We start from the raw sequence: 22,110 nt of genomic DNA, 5'->3' as shown, positions 1-22,110 counted from the left end.
TGGAGTAAACACATGTTTTTTTTTTTTTTTCATTGCCAACATCTGCACCAGTTCTCCGACTAACCAGCAGGGGGAGCCGTCGCCTCAGAAACGACGAAGGCAGAGCTCCATAAAAGCATCACACACAGGTTGAATTATTCACTCGTCCTCGTGCTTTAATGAGCACTACTCCACTCAATAATTCAGCAGATGGAAACGAAAAAAAAAAAAAAGTCTGATGTCCAATTAAGGGGACGTTACCTTTGTGAATTAATCATGCGATAAACGCAATTAGGAGACGTGCCGATAAACTGAGGCCGGCGAAAGGTCTCCTCGGAGAAAAAGCTTTTGCGAGGAGCCGAAAAAAAAACGATCGCGAAAAACGATAAACGGCGATGAGAGATTAAAAGATGGACGAAAGAAGTCAGAACAGGAAGACCGATAGAGCTTATTTGAGTTATTATTCTCACCCGGGGGAAATAATAAGACGACAGAGAACGATGCCGTTTGAATGTGATTGCTATAACCACAGAAAAATCCAGAGAAAACTCTTGACTTTAATGCTGAGAGAAAAGAAACACACACACACACACACACACACAAAGAGTTGAGTTGAGTGGAGAACATTAAGTGCTCGACTAAGTATATTTAGTCTTGCACTTAATGTATAAATAGTGGACGATACCACATTATGCCACATTTACATAATGTTTGTTCTCAAACGTGCAAAATTCAAAATTCGAAGCACATATCCGTGATTTGAAGGTTTCTCAGCATGGCGGCCAGCTGAGCCGGCGGCTTGCAGCTAACGATGCTAACAGCGCTAATGGCAACAGCGCTGGCTAGAGGTAACAGTGTTAAAAGCATTTATAAATCAGAGAACTGTGGTATTTCTATCCGAGTACCTCCGTGCTGAAGTGTATCGCGAGGTGCTCATTGTCAACGTTGACGAGTATAATAAACACAACGTGCATCTCCAGAAGAAAAAAAAAAGAGTTGCATCCGTCCAAAAAGAAAAGGTGCTTTCACTGACTGTAAAAAAAGAAATGTTATATCATATCTGCAGGTAACCATAGCAACAGTAGTCCTGCTTAATGCTGCATCGCCAGATCATACCGACCGAACCACGAGTTGAACTGACGACCAACCAACTTTCCTTTGATCAGCGGCGTCAGCGACACACTGGAAACGACTGCTGACGGCCTCCACCTCATCCATATATATATATATATATATATATATATATATATATATATATATATATATATATATATATATATATATATATATATGTATACAATTATTAAATATATATATATATATATATATAATAATTATATATATATAAAATAACTATATATATAAAATTATACATTATTTTATATATATATATATACACAATTATTATATATATATTCTTTTCACCATATATCATATCTAACAGTATTTTATATATATATAGATATAATCTTCGAGATATTGTGAGTTTCTTTAAAAAAAATGATATTAGCCCCCCTTCACCAGTTTATTATTATTTGTATTCCTTTTTTTGTTACTGAAGACAATAAGTGAGTCAGTGGCAGGTCTTCCTCATTCAACACGTGACCGATACTTAAAGAGGCTTAATGTATCGGTCTAGGTTCATTTCCCACAAAGCAGCAGAGCAAAGACTCATCGTGTGTCCTCTCTCACCCTTTTGTCTGTTTCACTGAACGTCAGTCTGACATCACTGCCTTCCACCCACTGAGGTCTGTCTCAACTAGTGACATCAAACCCGCCCGCCGATGGCTCGGTTGGCCTTGATCTTTCTATTCTTATTTCCTCGATTCCAGAGTAGTTTCTCGTAACGGGCCCCCGTGTGACCTGACGATGACACTCACACTCCAGCTTGTCCTCGGGTCGCCCGCCCTCCAGCAGCGAGAGGTAACACACGATGTCCTTCAGCTGCACCGTATCCAGAGGCAGGGGCGGAGCGGCCGTCCTCACGGGGGTCGAGCTGCCTTTCATCAGCTTCAGCCCTGCAGGTGGAGACGGAGACGGGGGAAAAAAAGAAGGTCAAAAAAAAAAAAAAAAACAGCCTCCGCAAACGCCTCTGATGCCCGTCCGATAAACCCGCCGGCTTCAGGCACGCGGTGGGAACCGATCGATCGGTTCGCCTCAAAGGCAAAACAAATATATAGTCCAGCTTGTATTCAGAGGGGCTGTGTATATATGCGAACAGGGGCTTTTTAATGGATACAACAGCACAACAAAGATCACGACATCGACCCCCCCGCTCCGGTTAGCTGGTGTAACCGGCTAGTTGTCAGCAATCACATCTGGTTCCTGGCTCAATACCGCATGCTGTGTTTTCAGTGGCACCCTGAAGCGGTCAATGACCGTAATTCAAGGTAATTAAACACAAATCTAATGGATGCAGCGCTACGGTACATATCGACAATACGCAGTCATTTTGAACTGCCTCCTTTGAACAGCGTTGCAAATCACACAACCGCCTCCAATTGTCCAATAACAGGAACATGTCGGGGCATCCATCCCACCCGTCATCGGCCATGTGCTTCAGGCCTCGGCAGTAAAGAGTGAAGACCGGAGTGCAATAAACACATCAAATGTGCTTTTCATCTAGAAGTGTTGTACAAAGTGTACGCAGCTCTCATAGCCTGAAACACAGCCCAGTGTCGCAGGTGATGCTGATGCCTGAAAACACATCACAGGTTATAGTCAGGTGAGCTTTTATTATTTTATTATTTTATTATTACGTGTTCTGGATGCCGCTCGAAAACGGAAGTTCCTCGTTCTCCACCAAGGTTCTTAAAATGAAGGTTACTGGAATTGTAATTCTCAACCATCAAGTAGGCACATACGAGTCTTTTCCGTCTGTAGCTTGTGCACAATGCATGCTGGGACATGTAGGCCCCTGCAGGTAGAGCTCCTCCCCCCCCCCCCACCTGAGCTAAAACAAATCAGCGTCGTCCTTTTTTTGGATAACGAGCGCTGAAGAACTTACTGGACTACATTTAGACTTTCGACACCGATATAAAAGAATTTAAAAAAGGTGCATAATTTCCCCGTTTGGAACCGGTGACTCATTACGGAAACGAGATATTAGTGTACATGCTGTACACAAACAGACGCCACGGCCAAGACGATTGGCATGCCGCTGCACTGCGATCTACAATCGTGTGCCACGGGGCTGAACTTGGAATCTGTTATCATCTAATGGACCAAAAAACAACAACAACAACAACAACAACTACAGATAATTGTTTCACACGTTAAAAGAAAGTAAAAGCATCCCGTCTTTAGAATAAACAAATGAGTGTCACGGCTCGGAAGAAGTGACGAACCGGCTGCACGTTAGCAACAGCAAGCGGGAGTCGGTAACTAAGGAAACACCAGCGGAGGGTTTGTTATGGCGACCTTCCACAAACTCACCAGACACTCTGGGCTTGTCAGAAGATGAGGGACTGGGTTCGGGTCTCTTGTTGCTGAACGTCATGAAGAGGTGTTGACAGAACTCTCCGGGGAGTTCGCTCTCCAGGAACGTCTGCATGAAGACCTTGAAGCCCTCAAAGTCGATCTCCTAAAAGAACCAAATTTAAAAAAAAGACGTATAAAGAATTATATGATTATATGGTGTGTACAACATATTTGTTACGTTACATGTATGAAGGAACGGGAGAAGGGAGCAAAGCATCATGGGTAGCGACCAACAATTAGGTGCTCCTTTTGGAATCGGCACACGTCGTAGCAGCAGCTCCCCACTTGTTCTTTGATTTTATTCTCTTTTATTTGAATCCACTAAGACCGAAACGTCGCTATTCTCTTTTATTTTCATGGTTTTGAGTTTCTAATTGTTCTAAGAATAAAAAGGCACTCTCGAAGTCCATTCCGAGGAGCTCTTTCAAGGTGTTTGCAGCGTGTGTGTGACGCTTACAGCTTCGTCCATTTCTACGACTATTGGGCGGGCTGATTGCTTAAAATCTGTGAGTCGTTCATGTCGACTTGCATTTTGCTTTCCAACCGTTATCGCCAGTTCCAAAAAAACACATTTAAGATGAGTAATATTCCCCTGTAAATAGATGCATGTCCTCTGTAAATGCCTTTATATTTGTTTCTTACTAACTTAAACAGATGCATGTCCTCTAATAAATTCATGAACACTCAACAAAACACACCGACGATAAATTAAGGAGAGAAGAGAGATTACCTGGCGGAGGACGTCCTGCCTCTAAACATGCAGCATTGTAGAAAGAAAGAAACCCAACATGTGTCACGGATGCATCGCGCAGTCGTCACGTTTAAACATGTGCTAAAATGTCCTTATTACACCTGTGCATGTAATAATCATGCAATAATAATAAAGACAGCATGTCTGTGAATGCAGGTTTTTACGGTTACTAACTCTGTTTATTAATGTCCGCTATATAAAGGGTACTATAACTGCCATGGATCAATTATTAATGCATGCATAGTCGATAGTGTATTGTATTGCACACTGCAAATTTAGATCCTGCAGGTTTTTTTTTTTAGTATGCGTTTCTATTCCTAAATGTAGTGAGAAAATAATTCTTCTCCAAAGCTCATTAAAGCTCCCATGCAACCTTCAAAGCAAAAAAAGACTAAAATCAAACCTTGACGTACTGTTATCGTGGTGCTATACAAGTACTTTGCAGAGGAATTGAAAATGATATAACCATAACACGCAATCAAGCAAATAATAAATAAACAGTTTCATGTTCAATCTGCAAAATCAAACCTATTTAAAAATCATCAAAAAAATGTCATTGTTCCCTGTAAATAAGCAGATAGGTGTGCAGTATGGAGGCTCAGTTAAACACCATAAACCACGTGTTATATAATATAATGGAGTATACACGGCACATACCTCCTCTGGGTTGTATTTAGCCAACACGCCGTCTCCATGGAACTCTTGCAGCACATCCTTCAGCTTCTTGGTTGAGTCTGAGGAAAATAAATTGAGGACCCGTTACCGTATTTGTGTGTCGTGACAGGTTTATGTTTGGAAAAGTTTGGCTTCTTCTCGCGTTCGAGTTTATATTTGATAATAAATATTTTATTTGCAATGCTTACATTCAGGCTTGTGGAGGATTGGGAGTGTACATTCATCTTTAGTTAAACTCCAATAAGTGCAGCTACAGCGAGCAGCTGTTGTTAGCAACTGGTTAGCGAACAGGCAAACGTGTATGAAGGAACATACATCATACAGACCCTTTAATTCAGTGCCTTTACTGGTATATTAATTTTTATGTCCATTCTTTTTGTAAAAGTGTCATTAAGGACCGAAATAAACAACAACCACGACCACCACCAGCAGGAGACAGAACGTGGTTAGCCTAGCTTAACGAGCCTAGCTAACCACAGGCCAACAACTCTAAAGCTCACTCCAGTGAGTCCGAAAACCACCAACTGTATCTGGTGTCATGGCAACAGCTGCAAAGAAGTAAGTGAAACATCTGAATATTGAAACAGGGAACCCTTCTGGCCAACACATACCACAGATTAGAAATACTACAGTTATTACGGACCGAAATAACTCGATGAGATGGAGATTCTCTGTGATAATTACTGCTTGCTGCAGAGCGTTTATGAGCCCTGCTGCTAAATCAATTTGCTGCGCACCGCGGATACCCGGTTTTAAATGTTACAGAAGTTAATTAGGAGGTACCATTTTCTCACATGAACTGGAGGGCATGGTTCTGCTCTCACGCGGCTTCTTGCGCTCCATGTTAGCGACCCGGTCTCTCACCTCCACCCCGGCTTAATTAGCACAAGAAGACGTGGCTCTTTGGCTCCTGTAAAATGAACGCCTGCTTCTCCAGCAGCTCTCCACAACCGCCATTAACTAAACGGAGCAGCCAGGGGCCGCGAGGTAAAGTCGCCCGCACGGCGTGTCACTGATTGGTAATCAGCAGGTGTGTTGGGAGGTCAGGCCTTGCAGGTAAGGGGAACGAAATCTATTCGGAATCAGTAAACTTGGTGAAACTGAATCATAAATGTTGATCAACACTGATTAGTTGATTTTTTTCATCCGTGTTAAGCCAAATATCCCCAAAATATCAGCTTTTACACAAATACATCTTTGTTAGTTAGCAGACATAAGCTGTGTGACGAGTATTGCGTAACTTCACAGGGAGTTTCGGTAACAAAACCGCCAACGAGTCACGTGACAACTGACTAATAAACAACAGCAATTTCAAGATTTAGTTTTAGTTTCCTTGACAAAAGTCAAGTGTTTGTTTGTTTTTGAGAGTAATAATGACGCGGGGACGCTAAAATTGCCGTTAGCTAAAAGTTGAACAAACTAAACAGCTCCTCCACGTGCGAATTTGACACTTTGCCAATGAGAACGGGGTCTCCCTAGTACATTAAGGTCCACACAATACACAATACAACACAACTCACCATTAAGACGTACACGTATACAATATACAAACGGGAAGGTAAGTTATATGAATAATTAAGGAGTTTAATTATGCTCTGCAACTATTTAAAATGCGCATCTGAGCTCCTGTGAACAGCTTTTTGTTGGTCGTAACGTTAATGCTCTGGACCCCTTGATTTTCTGTACCGGAGGATGCGTTTTCACGAGTAGAAATAATTGCTTCGCATGGGCCCCCGAGGTGTGTCACCGCCATCATTATTGACCGCCGATATTAGCGCGCCGTCGACACGAAACCATTACGTGGCGGGGTGATTACGAAGCCGCTGATTGCCTGTCATGTTCAACGTGCCCCGGTTGAATTACAATTATTTTTTTTTCCCCTCACTCCGGCTTAATGATTTAAGCATTGTGTGGCACACGGCAATCAGAGTGCCATAATAATTCTTGGGTTTTCACAAATACAGCGAAGGTCTTCTGGACCTTTTAGAAGTAAAAATAATGTTCCCTCTATACTGCTTTACGGCTATTAGCAAAAACATATCAGTGAAATAGAAACTCTAATTGTTGTGAGTCAGATCTGAGGCGCCCGACTATTAAAATGTTATGAAAGCGTGCTGCGGCTCACTTTAATGAGAAGGAAGGGAGAGTAGGAGGCGAGCTGAGGAGGGAAGGTGAGGCGAGGCGATGCCCATTGTTGGGATGTTTTATAACCTGTAGCTGCACAAAGAGTCCCCCCCCCCACACCCCCCAACCCCCGAGCCCATTGAAACATGATTATCCAAATCCATCTGCCGTGCACACACAGACACGCCAAAGAGTCCTTCGGCGTCCTACGCGGCTTCGCTTTTCTTATTTCATTTGGTTTAATTCGTCAAACTCCTTAGCCAGCCACAAAAAAAACGACAGCAACGACGACGACACGAGACGCAAAAGAAATATATGGAAAACAAAATAAAAAGCACAATTTGATTGGCTGTTTTGAGTGCGGCATTCGCTGGAGAAAGCAAGGGGGGGGGGGGAGTAAGGAGCCATGTGTGTCAGGCACAGGGGGAATTAAATGGAGAGATGTCATTACCAAGTCAAACAAGCATTCATTATTAAGATCTCTAAAACGTCGTCTTTGACACTGAAAATAGCTCTGAAACAAACAAAAAACGACTCCATTTCTGGTGCACAGTTAGTTCCGTTGTTTGTCTGCCTACGAACGATGCACCGTGACTTGTACTTGTATTTTCTGCCCCCCCCCCCCCCCCCCCCCCCCCCCCCCCCCCCGCTGCATGGGTGGGTGGTGCACAAAAATCCTGCAGTTAGCATGCCAAGTACGTCGTCATGTTTTCCACCCCCCCCCCCCCCCCCCCCCCCAGTCGTGTTTCAAATGATGAAGCGTGTCAACATCTCAGAGCGTAACGTAAACGGCAGGCGTCCAGAACACAGTCTGAATAGGGGGGGGGGGGGGCAAAATGAAATGCTTCAGCAGCTTCAGCCCCCAAATACTGAGCGACGTCGGTTCAAGGACAACCTCCCGGAGAGTCTGGTAAGAGCGGCCACTTGTCTGAATCCAAAAGATTGTGCAGGAGAAGATAACAAGTTCACCTTTTCCATCTCCATCAACGCAATGATGACGACTAAAAAGTCGTTTGTGCGAGTGCTTTCATTTATATTCTGCAAACCCTTTTCAACTGTCGTATGTTTCAATTCAATGATGAACTATATCTAGTAATATTTGCATAATCAATGTACGGCTACCTGTAGAAAGTCAAAATAAACAACTTCACACGACACAAACGAGGGTTAAATGTGCATTAGTTGTGTTTTTTGACCAGTTTTGGTCTTCACATCGAGCTGTTTACACACTTCTGATATACAGTAGCCTATTTTATTTTGTAAAATGTGCTCTGCTTTTGTTCTCCACCGGCTCCTGAAGAAAGTATTGCTCCACTATATTTTCCTGACACTTTATGTTATATTTTATATTATTCTGTACATGCAATATGTTTAAATTCTTGCACCAACCGCCATGACAAATTCCTTGTATGTGAAAACATACTTTGCAATAACAGGTTCTGGTTCTGGTTCTGATTCAGACAAACAGAGTTAAACAGTAATACAGGTGAACAGATCATAAAACCAAAACAATGAGCTGAAAGAACCTAAAACGCTCCATAGACATGAGAAGAAACGCAGATCTGTGTGATACATTTTCTGTAAGTTTTGTCACTACAAGGAACCCCTTTCATATATATCCTTTTATATATATATATATATATATATATACACACTGTGATCAAGTGTTAGCTTAGTAGCTAGCAAAGATGCTTACATAATATAAAATAACAATATTTAATATTTTATCAGAGGAACAAGTCCCTAAAAAAAAAAACTGTGCATGCACTGGTACAAAATGAAATTTAAGGTTGAACAATATTTGACTGAGCAACTCGAACAGCTGCAAGAAAAGCACCATGTCAGCTGGATAATGACACATAATACATGTTCTTTGGAGAACGTGACCTCACACACACACACACACACACACACACACACACACACACACACACACACACACACACACACACACACACACACACACACACACACACACACACACACACACACACACACACACACACACACACACACACACACACACACACACACACACACACACACACACACACACACACACACACACACACACACACACACACACACACACACACACACACACACACACACACACACACACACACACAAAGCGTCCTCACAGCGAGCCTCTCCTACTCACACTGGGTGTACTCCTGGAGCAGGGCGAACTCAGCCGGGGTCAGGGTGACCCACTTGTCCTGGCTGCTGCTCATTGTGTTCAGGCCTGGTCTCTCCGCCCGCCGAGCATTCCCCGGGGAGTCACACGCTGCAAGACAACAACAACAACAACAACAACAACAACAACAACAACGACAGACGTGAGATCAGCAGATACTTTCTTCCTTGACGGCTGTGAACACGACAGAGACGCTTGTTTGAAGTCAGACTGTCGATATGGTAATACATAACTAGGGTGTGCCATGTTTGTCATCCAGCATGTGACAGGCGGTGACATTCGTGTTCGTCAACCAGTGTTGGACGAAGCCGTCTTTGGAAACGCAGAGGCCTTTTTTTATGGAGTAACAAATAACATAAAAGTTCAAATCCCGTTATAGGAACTAGGGAATATACACACATGTGCACGCGGGTCCCAGTGTGTGTGTGTGTGTGTGTGTGTGTGTGTGTGTGCACTCCGCTAATACAGCCGTGACAGATGATGACGCCATCCAGACCCATAGCACTCCCCCTCCCCCCCCCTCCCCTCGCACGGTTCACCCTCAGCTAAATACTGTTCACTCCCTCAGCCATCGTTATGATGAGAGCCATGTGGAGGCAATCATTCAATCACAGATACGGCTCCGAATTTTGGAATTCAGCGTCTTTATGCAACAACATGTTGCGTAATAAATGTCATTGCAACATCTGGAAACACAATGGACATGACTTTTTTTTTTTTTTTACTTTTTAAATTTTAATTATTCTTCAAGTAAAACCTTTTGGAATATTCAGATTATTTTTCGTACGATGTGTACATGAATATTTGTGAGTTTAAAAATTATTACGGGAGCCGTTTGGAGCGAAGCACCATACAATGGGAGGTGAAAGGGTCCCTGTGGGGGGGGAGGGGGGGGGGGGGTTGACCTCACATCAACCAACACAATGGAGTTCAAGCTAAATCTCATTGTTTGAAGACTCCAGTTTCTAGTGTTTCAATTAGAAGCCGTCAGTGTTCCTCGGCTGTTAAAACTAAACATTCGAGGGTTTTCAAATTCAGCCACTGGATTCAGATGATGAGGAACATCACGGATGGATTATAAGCGTGTTGGTAAAGAACCTGAGCCTCAACACAACGACCTTTTCCACCATTCGGACAGAATGATGCAAAATGCAGAACCATCAAGTGTGTGTGAATGAATATACACTCGAATTCATGGTTTACAGGATTCTCCATCACAGCTGTTTGGATTAATTTGACCTCTCTTTCCCTCTGATGTGATTAGCGTAATTGTGTGTTTGTGTAGAAGTCACTCAGGCGTCCCTGTGTGTGTGTGTGTGTGTGTGTGTGTGTGTGTGTGTGTGTGACTGCCACCGTGGATCAACAAGTGGTCGTGTTCATTCACGTGGAGGACGGACGAAATGATACACACCGATGCGCTTTTGAGTGAGGTAGAAATGTCTCTTAATTCGATCATGCAAGTTGTGTGTGTGTGTGTGTGCGTGTGTGTGTGCGCGTGTGCGTGTGGATCCATGCGTGAATACATGAGCAAGACACTATCCCTCGTGGTGCCACGTTTTACCTTGAAGAACACCTGCATTAAAGGGCACAGAAGCTACATAGATCACGAAGGGTATAGCGTCATTATTATTATTATTATTATTATTATTATTATTATCTAGACCATGATTATCGAGACCAAAGAAGGGAATCAACCCAACGTGCAGCCACCAGTGTTTCTGTGCGTGGGAATCAGCCTCCCTCGCAAAAAAACTTTGATCTCCCGCTGGAGCTGCGAAAAAATGCTTCTTATTTCTCTTATTAAATGTTTTTGCACGGACGGGTTTAAAAAAAAAAGAAGGCAATTCTTCATCTTAAATGTCCAGTGAGTTGAATCCCAACGCCTCTTATTATGTATTCCTGCTGTGCGCTGCACTGGTCCTCTGGCTCCATCCCCGTGTCGCCTCGCTGCAGTGCATCCTCACACAACATCCGTTCAACAACCCGCAGTGACAGAACATCTCATACAGCGGAGACACACACACACACACACACACACACACACACACACACCGGGGGAAGGCAGCGGCCACTGCGACACGCCGTGCAGCACCGTGAATGGGATGAAGCTCACCTGCTGCAGAGCCGCCAAACGGAGGATGAGGGAGAGGAGGAGTCCTCCAGGCAGATGTTTGCAGATGGAAGCTCCTCGGTCACATTCCCTGGCTGCCGTGCGCCTCCTCCTCTGGGTCTCCCGAGGCAGAAGGTGGGAGTTTATAACGAACCCGGAGTGGGAGTCTCTGTTTATGAAGGAGAGGAGAGAGGAAGCAGCAGCCCTCTCCTCTGCATGTCAGTGTATGAGAATGTGGATGGGGTTTGTTTTTCGCCGGGGATGTGGAGCGGTGAGACGGAGAGAGAGAGAGAGAGAGAGAGAGCATTATTACCCAACACTGCTCTGCCTGCACTCATCAGTTTCCATACTCCCCTCCATCCCTCAGGTCCTATTCTCCCTCCCCACTGAAAGAAAAGCCCGAGGTCCTCTACGCTCTCCTGCTTTCTCTCCGTCTTCTCATCCCCCCCTCCCTCCCTCTTCCTTTCACGCCATCTCTACTTACGGTCACTGTGCGCGCGGCATCAGCCGGCCGCATTAGCATTCAACGTGACAGGCGGTGTAAGTGCAGCAACCTGTGGGAAGCCCTGAGAGGGCTGAGGAGAAGGGGAGGAAGGAGAGGAGAGGAAGGAGAGGGGAGGGGAGGAGAGGGGAGGAAGGAGAGGAGAGGAGAGGGGAGGGGAGGAAGGAGAGGAGAGGGAGGAGAGGAAGGAGAGGGCTGGGGAGAAGGAGAGGAGAGGAGAGGAGAAAAGAGGAAGGAGAGGGGAGGAGAGGGGAGGGGAGGGGAGGAGAGGGGAGGAAGGAGAGGAGATGGAGGAGAGGAAGGAGAGGGCTGAGGAGAAGGGGAGGAAGGAGAGGAGAGGGAGGAGAGGAAGGAGAGGGCTGAGGAGAAGGGGAGGAAGGAGAGGAGAAGGGGAGGAAGGAGAGGAGAGGAAGGAGAGGGGAGGAAGGAGAGGGGAGGGGAGGAAGGAGAGGGGAGGAGAGGGAGGAGAGGAAGGAGAGGAGAGGGAGGAGAGGGGAGGGGAGGTAGGAGAGGAGAGGGAGGAGAGGAGAGGAAGGTTTTGGTTTTAAAAAATCCTTTATTCCACTATTGCAGTGAAAACAGAAACCACTCTAAAACATCACTTGACAAAGACAAACAAACAAATAATAATCAAACAAACAAATTAACAAAAAAACCACAGAACAAGGACAATCAATAGTTCAGCACCAGCTCTCCACTGTATGTTGTCCATTGCCGTGTAATAGGCGTGTTCCAGCCTGAGTCGAGCTTTCAACAGTCCCTTCATGACTTGCACCGGGTCCTCACAACCAGAACCCCCGGCCCGATTCTTACGCGTCAGCCAGATGGCTAGCTTGGCAGAACCGGACAAAAAGTTCACCAGCGTGTGGACAGCTTTCTTTTTTGCGGAATATTTTGGCCCGAAAATGAATAAATACAAAGAAAAACTCTCTCCAAGCCCCTGAAACCACACTTTCAAAAGTTCAAACAGTACTGAGAGCCGAGGACACCGAGCAAACAAGTGCTCCAGGGTCAGAAATAGCATTCCTCCCCAATGAGAGGGTCCAGGTGTGCCCGGTATCTATTTGTGGCTACTGCCCCGTGTACAACCCTCCATTGGAGGTCTGCTGTCCGCTTCTCAACGGGCATTTTGTACAAGCACCTCCAGCTGCCCCTCGGGGAAAAACCTGGGCCAAAGAACTCGGTCCAACTCGACTCCTTCAACCCCGCCAGAGAGCGCAGGTTCACAACTTTTACGCAGATTTCGTAAATTGCCTTTTTCCCCGCTGCCTGAAAACTGTCCAGGTGAGGGGTTGTGAAAGTCAGCAGCTGATTTCCTCCCTCCTGCCAGTCCCCCACCACCGGGGCGATGAGCAGAGTGGGGGGGGTGTACTCACTTTCTTCATCCCACCCCTACAACTGCTCTCAGCTGTTGCGGCAGGGCGGCACAGACCTCCCTCACTATCCTGTCAGTCAACCTGACAGACGCGATGTTGATGCTCTGCCTGAAGGCGACCACGGCTGATGCCGTTGATGACATCCTCACCAAATGTCCCAGTTTGGTGCAGCCGACTTCTCTTAGCCGCGTCCGTAGGCTGGCAGACTGCAGTATTTGAGTCCTAATGAACCTGTTGAAAAACAGAGGTTCCTCCAGCAGCCACACGCCTGGAGCCTCGTTGGGTTCACGTGAGAAGTTAAACACTTGCCAGGCCTGCAGGACAGAGCTGTAGAACGACGTCAGTCCAGCCAAGTCCACTTCCTCAGGTTGTAGGAGAAAGAGCTGTTTGTCGTATCCCAACCGCCCAGCCCTCCTCAGCAGCAGTCGAGCAGTGTCCATCCAGCTGGGGCCGCACTCATAAAGCAACTTCTGTGCAGTCCGCAGTCTGAAAGAGAGGACCCTGGACTGGATATCAAATGAGGCCCTGCCCCCCCTCTGCCACAGGCAGATAGAGAGCTGCTGCACGAATCCAGTGCCGGCCAGACCAGAAGAAGTACACAACAGACCTCTGTACCGCTGCTATGAGACCTCCTGGTGGTGTCAGCGCGATGAGCCTGTGCCACAGAGTCGAGGCAACCAAGTTGTTAGCAACCAGGACTCTCCCCCTAAAGGACAGCTGGGGCAGTAACCATCTCCACTTAGAGAAACGGACACACACCTTCCCCTCAACTCCCTCCCAGTTCTTTTTCTGATAGTCCTCAGAACCCAAGAACACACCCAGCACCTTCAATCCCTCTTTTCCCCACTGAAGACCTCCGGGCAGGTGAGGCACCACCTGCTCCGTCCACCGTCCCACCAATAAGGCTTCCGATTTCTCCCAATTCTCCCGTGCAGAAGAGGCATTCTCATAGAGTGACAAGATATCCTGCAGCAAACCAACATCACCCTGATGCCTAATGAAAATGTTTGCATCATCAGCATATGCTGACACAGTGAGAGGACGACTAAGACTGGAGGACCCTGGCAGTGACAGACCACTGAGCCGACTCCTCAACTTGCATAACAAGGGTTCAAAAGCAAGGCTATAAAGCTGCCCTGAAATAGGACAACCCTGCCTTATCCCTCGTCGTACAGGGATCGGTCGGCCCAGCCCAGCTCCCATTTTCACCATGCATTCTGCACCGCTGTACAACAAACCCACCCAAGATAGAAAACCTTCACCAAACCCAAAAGCCCTAAGTGAAGAAAACAAATAGGAGTGGTCCACCCTGTCAAAGGCCTTTTCCTGATCCAGGGAGACAATACCAACATCTACATCGTGAAATCTACACACATCCAGCACATCACGAATAAGAAATATATTGTCCATGATTGTTCGACCCAGGATACAGTATGTCTGGTCACTATTAACAACTGATCCCAAGTAGTCTCTGAGTCTGTTGGACAAGGCTCTGGAGAGCACCTTGTAATCCGTGCAAAGCAGGGCCACTAGTCTCCAGTTCTTGAGGAGAGCCAAATCGCCCTTCTTAGGCAGCAAGGAGAGGACTGCTCGTTTGCAGGAAACAGGAAGCGATCCTGTCCTAAAGCATTCCATCAGGACACCATGGAAGTCAGGACCGATGACATTCCAGAAATGCTTCACAAAGTCCGTGGAGAGGCCGTCGATTCCCGGAGTTCTTCCCGAGGTCATCTGGCCCACCGCAACCGTCAGCTCCTCCAGCGTCAGTTCCCCGTCCAGCGCAGCCCTCTCCTCTGGGCTGAGACGTGGAAGCCCCTCCAGGAGCTCCTTACGGCTCTCTTGGCAGCATTGTTCTTCCCCAAACAGCGTGGTGTAAAAATCCATGGCATGGATCCTCATCTCCTTTTGGTCCGTGGTTACCCTGCCTCCCGGAAGCTTCAGACAGGTCATTTGTTTCCTCTGTGCAGTTGATCTCTCCAAATTGAAAAAGAACGAGGTTGGGCCATCCATGTCTTTCACCTGGAGAAACCGAGCCCTAACCAGAGCTCCCTTTGCTCTCTCCTGTAGGAAAGAGCTCAACTCTATCCTCTTGTCCCTCAGTAGCTGGCCCACTCTGGGATCTGGCACTCTCTGCAAACTTTCCTCAATGTCCTTTATGTCAGCTTCGAGGTCTTTAACTGCAGACTTTGTAACTGCGGTGGCGTTTGCGGTGTACTGTTGGCAGAACACACGTATCTGTGCCTTACCGACCTCCCACCATTGCTTCAGAGAGCTGAAACGAGCTTTTCCAGCTTGCCACTGCTGCCAAAGAACCTCAAAGCCCTGACAAAAAGTGCTGTCGTGCAGAAGTGTGTTATTAAAATGCCAGTAGGAGTTAACCCTTACACCTGGGGAGGTTATCAAAACTAAACTGACGAGGTGGTGATCGGTGAACCCAACCGGACTGATGGTGCTATTTTTTATACTGGAGCTGAGGCAGTCCGAGATATAAATCCTGTCCAGCCTGGCTGCACTTACCCTGTCATTGCTCACCCTCACCCAAGTGTACTGCCTAGCTTGCGGATGTTTCACTCGCCAGGTGTCCAACATGTGTAATTGAGTGATGACGTTATGAAGCGTGTGCGCTGACTGTGGGTGTGGTTCCTCACTGTTTCTATCTACGGTGAAGTCCAGCGTGCAGTTAAAATCCCCCCCCAATGATCAGCCGCTCCTGCTGGCAGCTCTGCAGCTCATTTAGCAGCAAAGTAAAAAAACGTGCTCTATCTGGCCCCCTATTGGCCGCATAAATGTTAACAAAACAATAAACTGAGCCCTCTATATCTGCCCTCACCACCAGCAGACGGCCCTTCACCATCTCCCTGACTGTCAGGACTTCCGCATTCACTGCTTTCCTAATTAGCACGGCTACTCCAGCACTAAGGTTGGTGCAGTGGCTCAGGGTGCATGAGCCCTCCCACCATAACCCCCAGTCGACCTCATCCAAAGGAATGGTATGGGTCTCCTGCAACAAGAGGATGTCCAACTTTTTCTGGTTAAAAACTTCCATTAGTGATGCTCTTTTGAGCCTATCCCTCCCACCATTGATGTTTAAAGACCCTAGATGTAAGTGCTGCATTGCAAGGTCAGAGGAGAGAAGGAGACAGGACAAGACCAGAAGTAAGCAGCCAATAGAGTAACCCGTGTTGCACATGATCATCTTACCTTAGTCGTCAACTTTTTACCCTGTTTGACTTTCTTTGCCTTCCTCAGAGTTGTGAGGTGTTTTTTCAAACGGAAACGTTTCTGTTCATCCAACAGATCATAGCCCACCTCTCTCTTCACCGCCCCAACAGACCGAATGAACTTTTCAATGTCATCAAAGTGATCACTCACATTTACAGATTTATTGAACGTTTCATCCAAAAATGTGTTGATCTCCTCTAACGAGTACCGGTCAGCACCTTTAAGGCCTGTTCCCACATAGGATGAAGCCTCTGACCCGCTCTCATAATCCATGTCCTCTGCTCCAGTAGACAGCTGGCTGTTGGACACCTCCCCTGCACCCTGCTCATCCTCTGCGGCTCTGTTGTCGTCTCCACCTACGGAAACTACTGCTGCCTCATCACAGCCTGACTGTGGTGCTGCATCGGGACCACACGCAGTGAGGTTCTGAACCACAGAAACCTCCTGACTGGGAAGACTGGCCCTGATCCTCCTTATTGACCCTGTTAACTTCAGAACCGGCGCAGCAAACCGCACCCCCTACATCCCCACCCACGAGACCAGCCATGTCCACAGGACCAGCTGCACCCACAGGACCAGCCGTGTCCACGGGACCAGCCGTGTCCACGGGACCAGCCGTGCCTCACCTTGAAGGACACCTCTAGTGACTGTGGGTGACTCTAAAAACATAAAGACCTGCCGTCTGAGGGACAGGACGTGTCTCAGCTTGGGGGTCTTTACAGCCCAGACTCACCGCTTTGAACCCGCTAGCGAACTGTCCGAACCTGCGCAGCTCTTTCTCCAGCAGGTCGTTAGGAATAAACGGAGGAACCCCGGACACGGTGATGCGCGTTGAGGGCGTTGACAGCGGAGACACCTGCACGAACAGGTCTCTGATGAACACTCTCCACTAGTTTAACCACACGAGCCTCGCTGCTCACGAACACGACCACCGCCTTATTCATCCTGGAGGCGAAGGACAGATGGTCGTGTCCCACCTGCTCTCCTACCGCCAGCAGCACCTCCTCCACAGACACGCTGCCGTCAGGGGGAACCAGCCGGACTCCCTGACGGATCCGACGTCTCCGAGGACGCCATGGCCCCGAACACACCGAACACACCAGTACAGCTCTTACCTGATCATGTGCGTAAAGAGGAACAGAGGAACCAAAGCAGTGACAAACAAAGATCCAAACTCCACGACAAACACCTCCACCTGCCACACGCTCACCACGCACACTCACAACCGGAAACGGAAACGAGAGGAGAGAGGAAGAGGAGAGAGGGAGAGGAAGGAGATGAGAGGGGAGGGGAGGAAGGAGAGGAGAGGAAGGAGAGGAGAGGAGAGGAGAGGAGAGGAGAGGAGAGGAGAGGAGAGGAGAGGAGAGGAGAGGAGAGGAGAGGAGAGGAAGGAGAGGAGAGGGGAGGAAGGAGAGGAGAGGAGATGAAGGAGAGGAGAGGAGAGGGAGGAGAGGAGAGGGGAGGAAGGAGAGGAGAGGGGAGGGGAGGAGAGGAGAGGGAGGAGAGGAGAGGGGAGGGGAGGAAGGAGAGGAGAGGAGAGGAGAGGGGAGGAAGGAGAGGAGAGGAGAGGAGAGGAAGGAGAGGAGAGGAGAGGAGAGGAAGGAGATGAGAGGGGAGGAGAGGGGAGGAAGGAAGGGGAGGAAGGAGAGGGGAGGGGAGGAAGGAGAGGAGAGGAGAGGGAGGAGAGGAGAGGGAGGAGAGGAAGGAGAGTGGAGGGGAGGGGAGGGGAGGAAGGAGAGGAGAGGGGAGGGGAGAAGGAGAGGAGAGGAGAGGAGAGGAGAGGAGAGGAGAGGAGAGGAGAGGAGAGGAGAGGGGAGGAGAGGGGAGGGGAGGAAGGAGAGGAGAGGAGAGGGGAGGGGAGGAGAGGAGAGGGAGGAGAGGAAGGAGAGTGGAGGGGAGGGGAGGAAGGAGAGGAGAGGGGAGGAGAGGAAGGAGAGGAGAGGGGAGGAAGGAGAGGAGAGGAGAGGAGAGGAGAGGAGAGGAGAGGAGAGGAGAGGAGAGGAGAGGGGAGGAAGGAGAGGAGAGGAGAGGAGAGGAGAGGGGAGGAAGGAGAGGAGAGGAGAGGAGAGGAAGGAGAGGAGAGGAGAGGAGAGGAAGGAGATGAGAGGGGAGGGGAGGGGAGGAAGGAGAGGAGAGGGGAGGAAGGAGAGGAGAGGAGAGGAAGGAGAGGAGAGGAGGGGAAGGAGAGGAGAGGAGAGGAAGGAGATGAGAGGGGGGTTGAGGCACAGAAAAGACTGAATGATGGGACACGGGGACAAATAGAGAGAAGAAGAGGATGAAGATCATGAGGGGGGGGGGACATGATGAGGAGAGTTTACGGTTTCCCCATTTAGTTTTTCTGGGGATGCAGAGACACGAAGGAGAACTTGTTCACACGCAGAATGCTCATTAATAAAACGTATGCCTGTTTACTACTAAAAAAGACAATGTCATTTAATAAATACAAAAATGACATGATGATGATTCCAAAATCTCAATCTATCGCCTCCTCCACATATCCTGTGTACACAAGCCTCGGCTACAGTGAAGAAAACCAAACGATGAAAAACGAAATGATATAAACAACAATTTTTTATAAAAAAATAAAATAAAATGTCATAACTTTCACTCAGGAGACCGCCGTTCATGTCCATGTGAAACCAAAAACGACAACAAGGTTTAAGTTTAGGAAAGATTGTGGTTATGGCAAAAATAATAATAATAATAAGGGTTAGGACTCTAAAATACTAAAAAGTAATACTACTGTTAACGTTCGGTCAAGATCATAGTTCAGGTTAATAAAACATAATTGTTAATTGCAGAACTCAATCTCTATTTTTCAGCAACACATTCAGACACACACACACACATTACGCATTAATCTTTAAGTGTCTAATATGGGCATGTGTCCTGAGGATACCGGGGAAGAGGAGGTTTAATGAGCATTTCAAAATGTGCATTCCCCTCTTTTGGATCTCCATCGGCTCGATAATAATAAAAAAAAACCCTCTCCAAATCTTCTCCAAATATTAAAAATCAACAAAAAGGTTAAAATAACCTTTACATTTCTACACGAAGGTACGGCTCGAGGCGACGTGTGTTCATCCGTCATTAATATTTCAAACTGTGTCGTTGACATTTAGCCGACGCTCTCATTCAGATGCGTGATGAGTGCAGATGTCCAAAATAAGCCTCGCTTGTAGCAATCGGACGTCCGGGCTGAGAGACGCATGAGACGTACCGGAATGATCGTACAGGCCGAAAAACAAAAAGAAGAAGAAAAAGAGAAGAGAACCAATGAGAAAATGAGAATATACGACGCCATTGTGTTCGTGAAGAAGGTGCACGCTCAGCTTTTCAGCACAGTTCACATTAAATAGATCAATAAAGCAGAACACATAATCAATGAACAACTAATTATAGCAGCAAAAATCATTAGAATAGGTTGTATACACTTCTGTTTTGAGAGTTTCTTTTATCAATATAAATCGTGAAAAAAAGATTTTGTTGTTGTTGTGTGTTTGTTTGTTTACTTTTTTTATTTTTTGGAAAGCAATCAATAAATCAAATGCTTTAAAAAAAAAAAGAAGAAAAATCAAATCATTTATTTCGAAGCATTACATATTTACACTGCCTTAAAGAATAAGACATGATTACTTTATTTATCACAATCTTTCTCCCTTTGTGTTGTTGTTGTTGTTGTTGTTGTTGTTGTTGCCTCGGCATTCACATGAAACTCAGGCTCTTCCTGACAATGGCCCACTTATACCGTCCGACATGTTTCCATTAGCAGGCTCCAGCTGCTCGGTTGTGGAAATGAGAGGAAAAAGAAAACGTCAGATCTTGCAGAACATAATTCTAAAGAGTTCTGGAATAAAATTGGTCAACCATGTTCAATCATGTAATCTGTGTCAATTCTCGGGATCTATAAATAAGATTCGAGTGCACTCGTCACTTAACTCGTCCTCAAATATAAGTTATTGGTGAGCAGCGTATAAAAGGAGGAACCTCCAGGTTTGATAGGTATAAATAATTCAGCGTCATGGGAACTTTATTGCAAGGAATCGTGTAGACAATGAAAAAGATACGGTATTTTAATGAGTTTGATATTTGTTTTTTAAATCTCAACCGGCTGCAGTATTTGTACCATTATATGTTGAAGTTATATCATTTTAGGAACAGTTGAAAAACAGTTGAATGATATTCTCCTCGACTGGAGCCAGACATTTAAAGCTGCTGTATTCAGTCTACATGTCTGGCTTCGGAGAGCACGGTGTTCACAGGAAACATAAAGGTTACTCAATACTAGTTCTGAGACCAGCCTGTAAGGATAAAAAGACCTTCGCTTACAGCTTCCTGGAACGGCACCCGATGCCTTCAATTCATTCACCCGCCCACCTTTAGGTAACCTTTACGGGGTTTTTTTGGTACTTAGTCTTCCGCCCACAAGCGCCGCTGTTCAATCTGACCCACAAGCGTCGGCGCGGACCGAGTTTTCATGAAAGCGCCGCTGAACAATGACCCAGATGTGGGCGGCGTGTGGCGGCTGACCAATATAACGCTGGTGTTTCAGCGGCGCCTCCGGGCGGTCGGCGTAGGTCATGTGGGTGTTTACATTTGAGTCAGGGTGTCGACACGTCCTTCACGTGTTGCTGTCGCTGTGGGTGACGAGCTCCACTGTTACCTCCTGCAGAATATTTGCCTTTACGTTTCATCAAATGGTGAAATTCTAGGTGAAATTTACGGAAAAAATGTAATAACCTATTGTCAATTCTCACACCTTGAATCAGTTTCGTTTTTCTGGTCACATGACGAATGTCCAATATTCAATCGCCCCCTCGTTTTTGGGTCGGTGGCCAACATCTCCGGAGGGACATATCTGATTGGTCAGCCGGTGAATGTTCCACTGTGTTCACCGGCTGTCGTCCTCGCTCCCAGCCCGTCGAATGGTGACGCGCTCGGTCCTACGCACCCAACCGTGACGCACCACTAGGTACACGTCTAGCGTCAGTTTGGGACCCGTCTGAGATGGTGTGCCAGTTTCCGCTCGTGTCAAAAAATATATATATACTGTATACATAATGCAGGTTCGTTTTTTAAGGTTTACTTATTCAACACAACTCCTGGGGTTGGCCTCGGAAAAGATAGAATTCTAAAAAATAAACAAAACACTTTTGTCAGTTCATCCCATTATAGTATTCAGTATACATTGATCGCTTTACTATCTATTTAAGTTCCACATTTTGGCTATAAGACATGCACGTATGAGACACATTAGTTTGTGCTCTCTATGAACTGAAAGATAATCCTCCGTAAACAGAGTGAATGGATGCTCTGCGCTGGTTTCTTGTTCTGAATTTCAGCAAATTAGGTGTTTTTGTCTCTCAGAGGATGAAATAATGTCACAGGTTCAGTTCAAGATGTGTTTTCTGGTGAACTAGCATAACACTGGTGCTCAGTGAAAAAGATTAATGAAAGGAAATGTTACAGAGGCCCTTATCCTAACTGAAATGTGGGTTAACAATATATTAAAAAGCCTCTTAAAATGTGGCTAAAACAATGCCTCTTAAGTTCTTTACATATCGGAGTTCGCACTCCAAGTAAAGGCATCGACCATTTACGTTATCGGTACACTATACTGTCCGTATGAATAGTATTTCTACTGTTGTTGTTGTTGTTTATTCATTAGCCTCCCGTGTATCAAGGCCTTTGAGC

General features: G+C 46.5%; 1 protein-coding gene across 1 annotated transcript in view; it reads right to left on the bottom strand.

Moving 5' to 3' along the window:
* The window catches only part of dgkb (diacylglycerol kinase, beta), a 52,662-nt gene extending 43,419 nt beyond the window's left edge, over positions 1-9,243 (bottom strand). Inside the window, exons 1-5 of the mRNA XM_034554284.1 lie at positions 9,171-9,243; positions 4,868-4,944; positions 4,190-4,210; positions 3,415-3,562; positions 1,860-1,997 (exon numbers count right to left, since the gene is read on the bottom strand). Of these exons, the coding sequence (XP_034410175.1) occupies positions 1,860-1,997; positions 3,415-3,562; positions 4,190-4,210; positions 4,868-4,944; positions 9,171-9,243 (457 nt within the window). The remainder of the gene's footprint in view (positions 1-1,859; positions 1,998-3,414; positions 3,563-4,189; positions 4,211-4,867; positions 4,945-9,170) is intronic.
* Positions 9,244-22,110: the final 12,867 nt, after the last annotated feature.

The sequence above is a fragment of the Cyclopterus lumpus genome, chromosome 16, assembly GCF_009769545.1.
Source record: "Cyclopterus lumpus isolate fCycLum1 chromosome 16, fCycLum1.pri, whole genome shotgun sequence".
NCBI lineage: Eukaryota > Metazoa > Chordata > Actinopteri > Perciformes > Cyclopteridae > Cyclopterus > Cyclopterus lumpus.
This window is presented reverse-complemented; position numbering and strand designations above follow the sequence as displayed.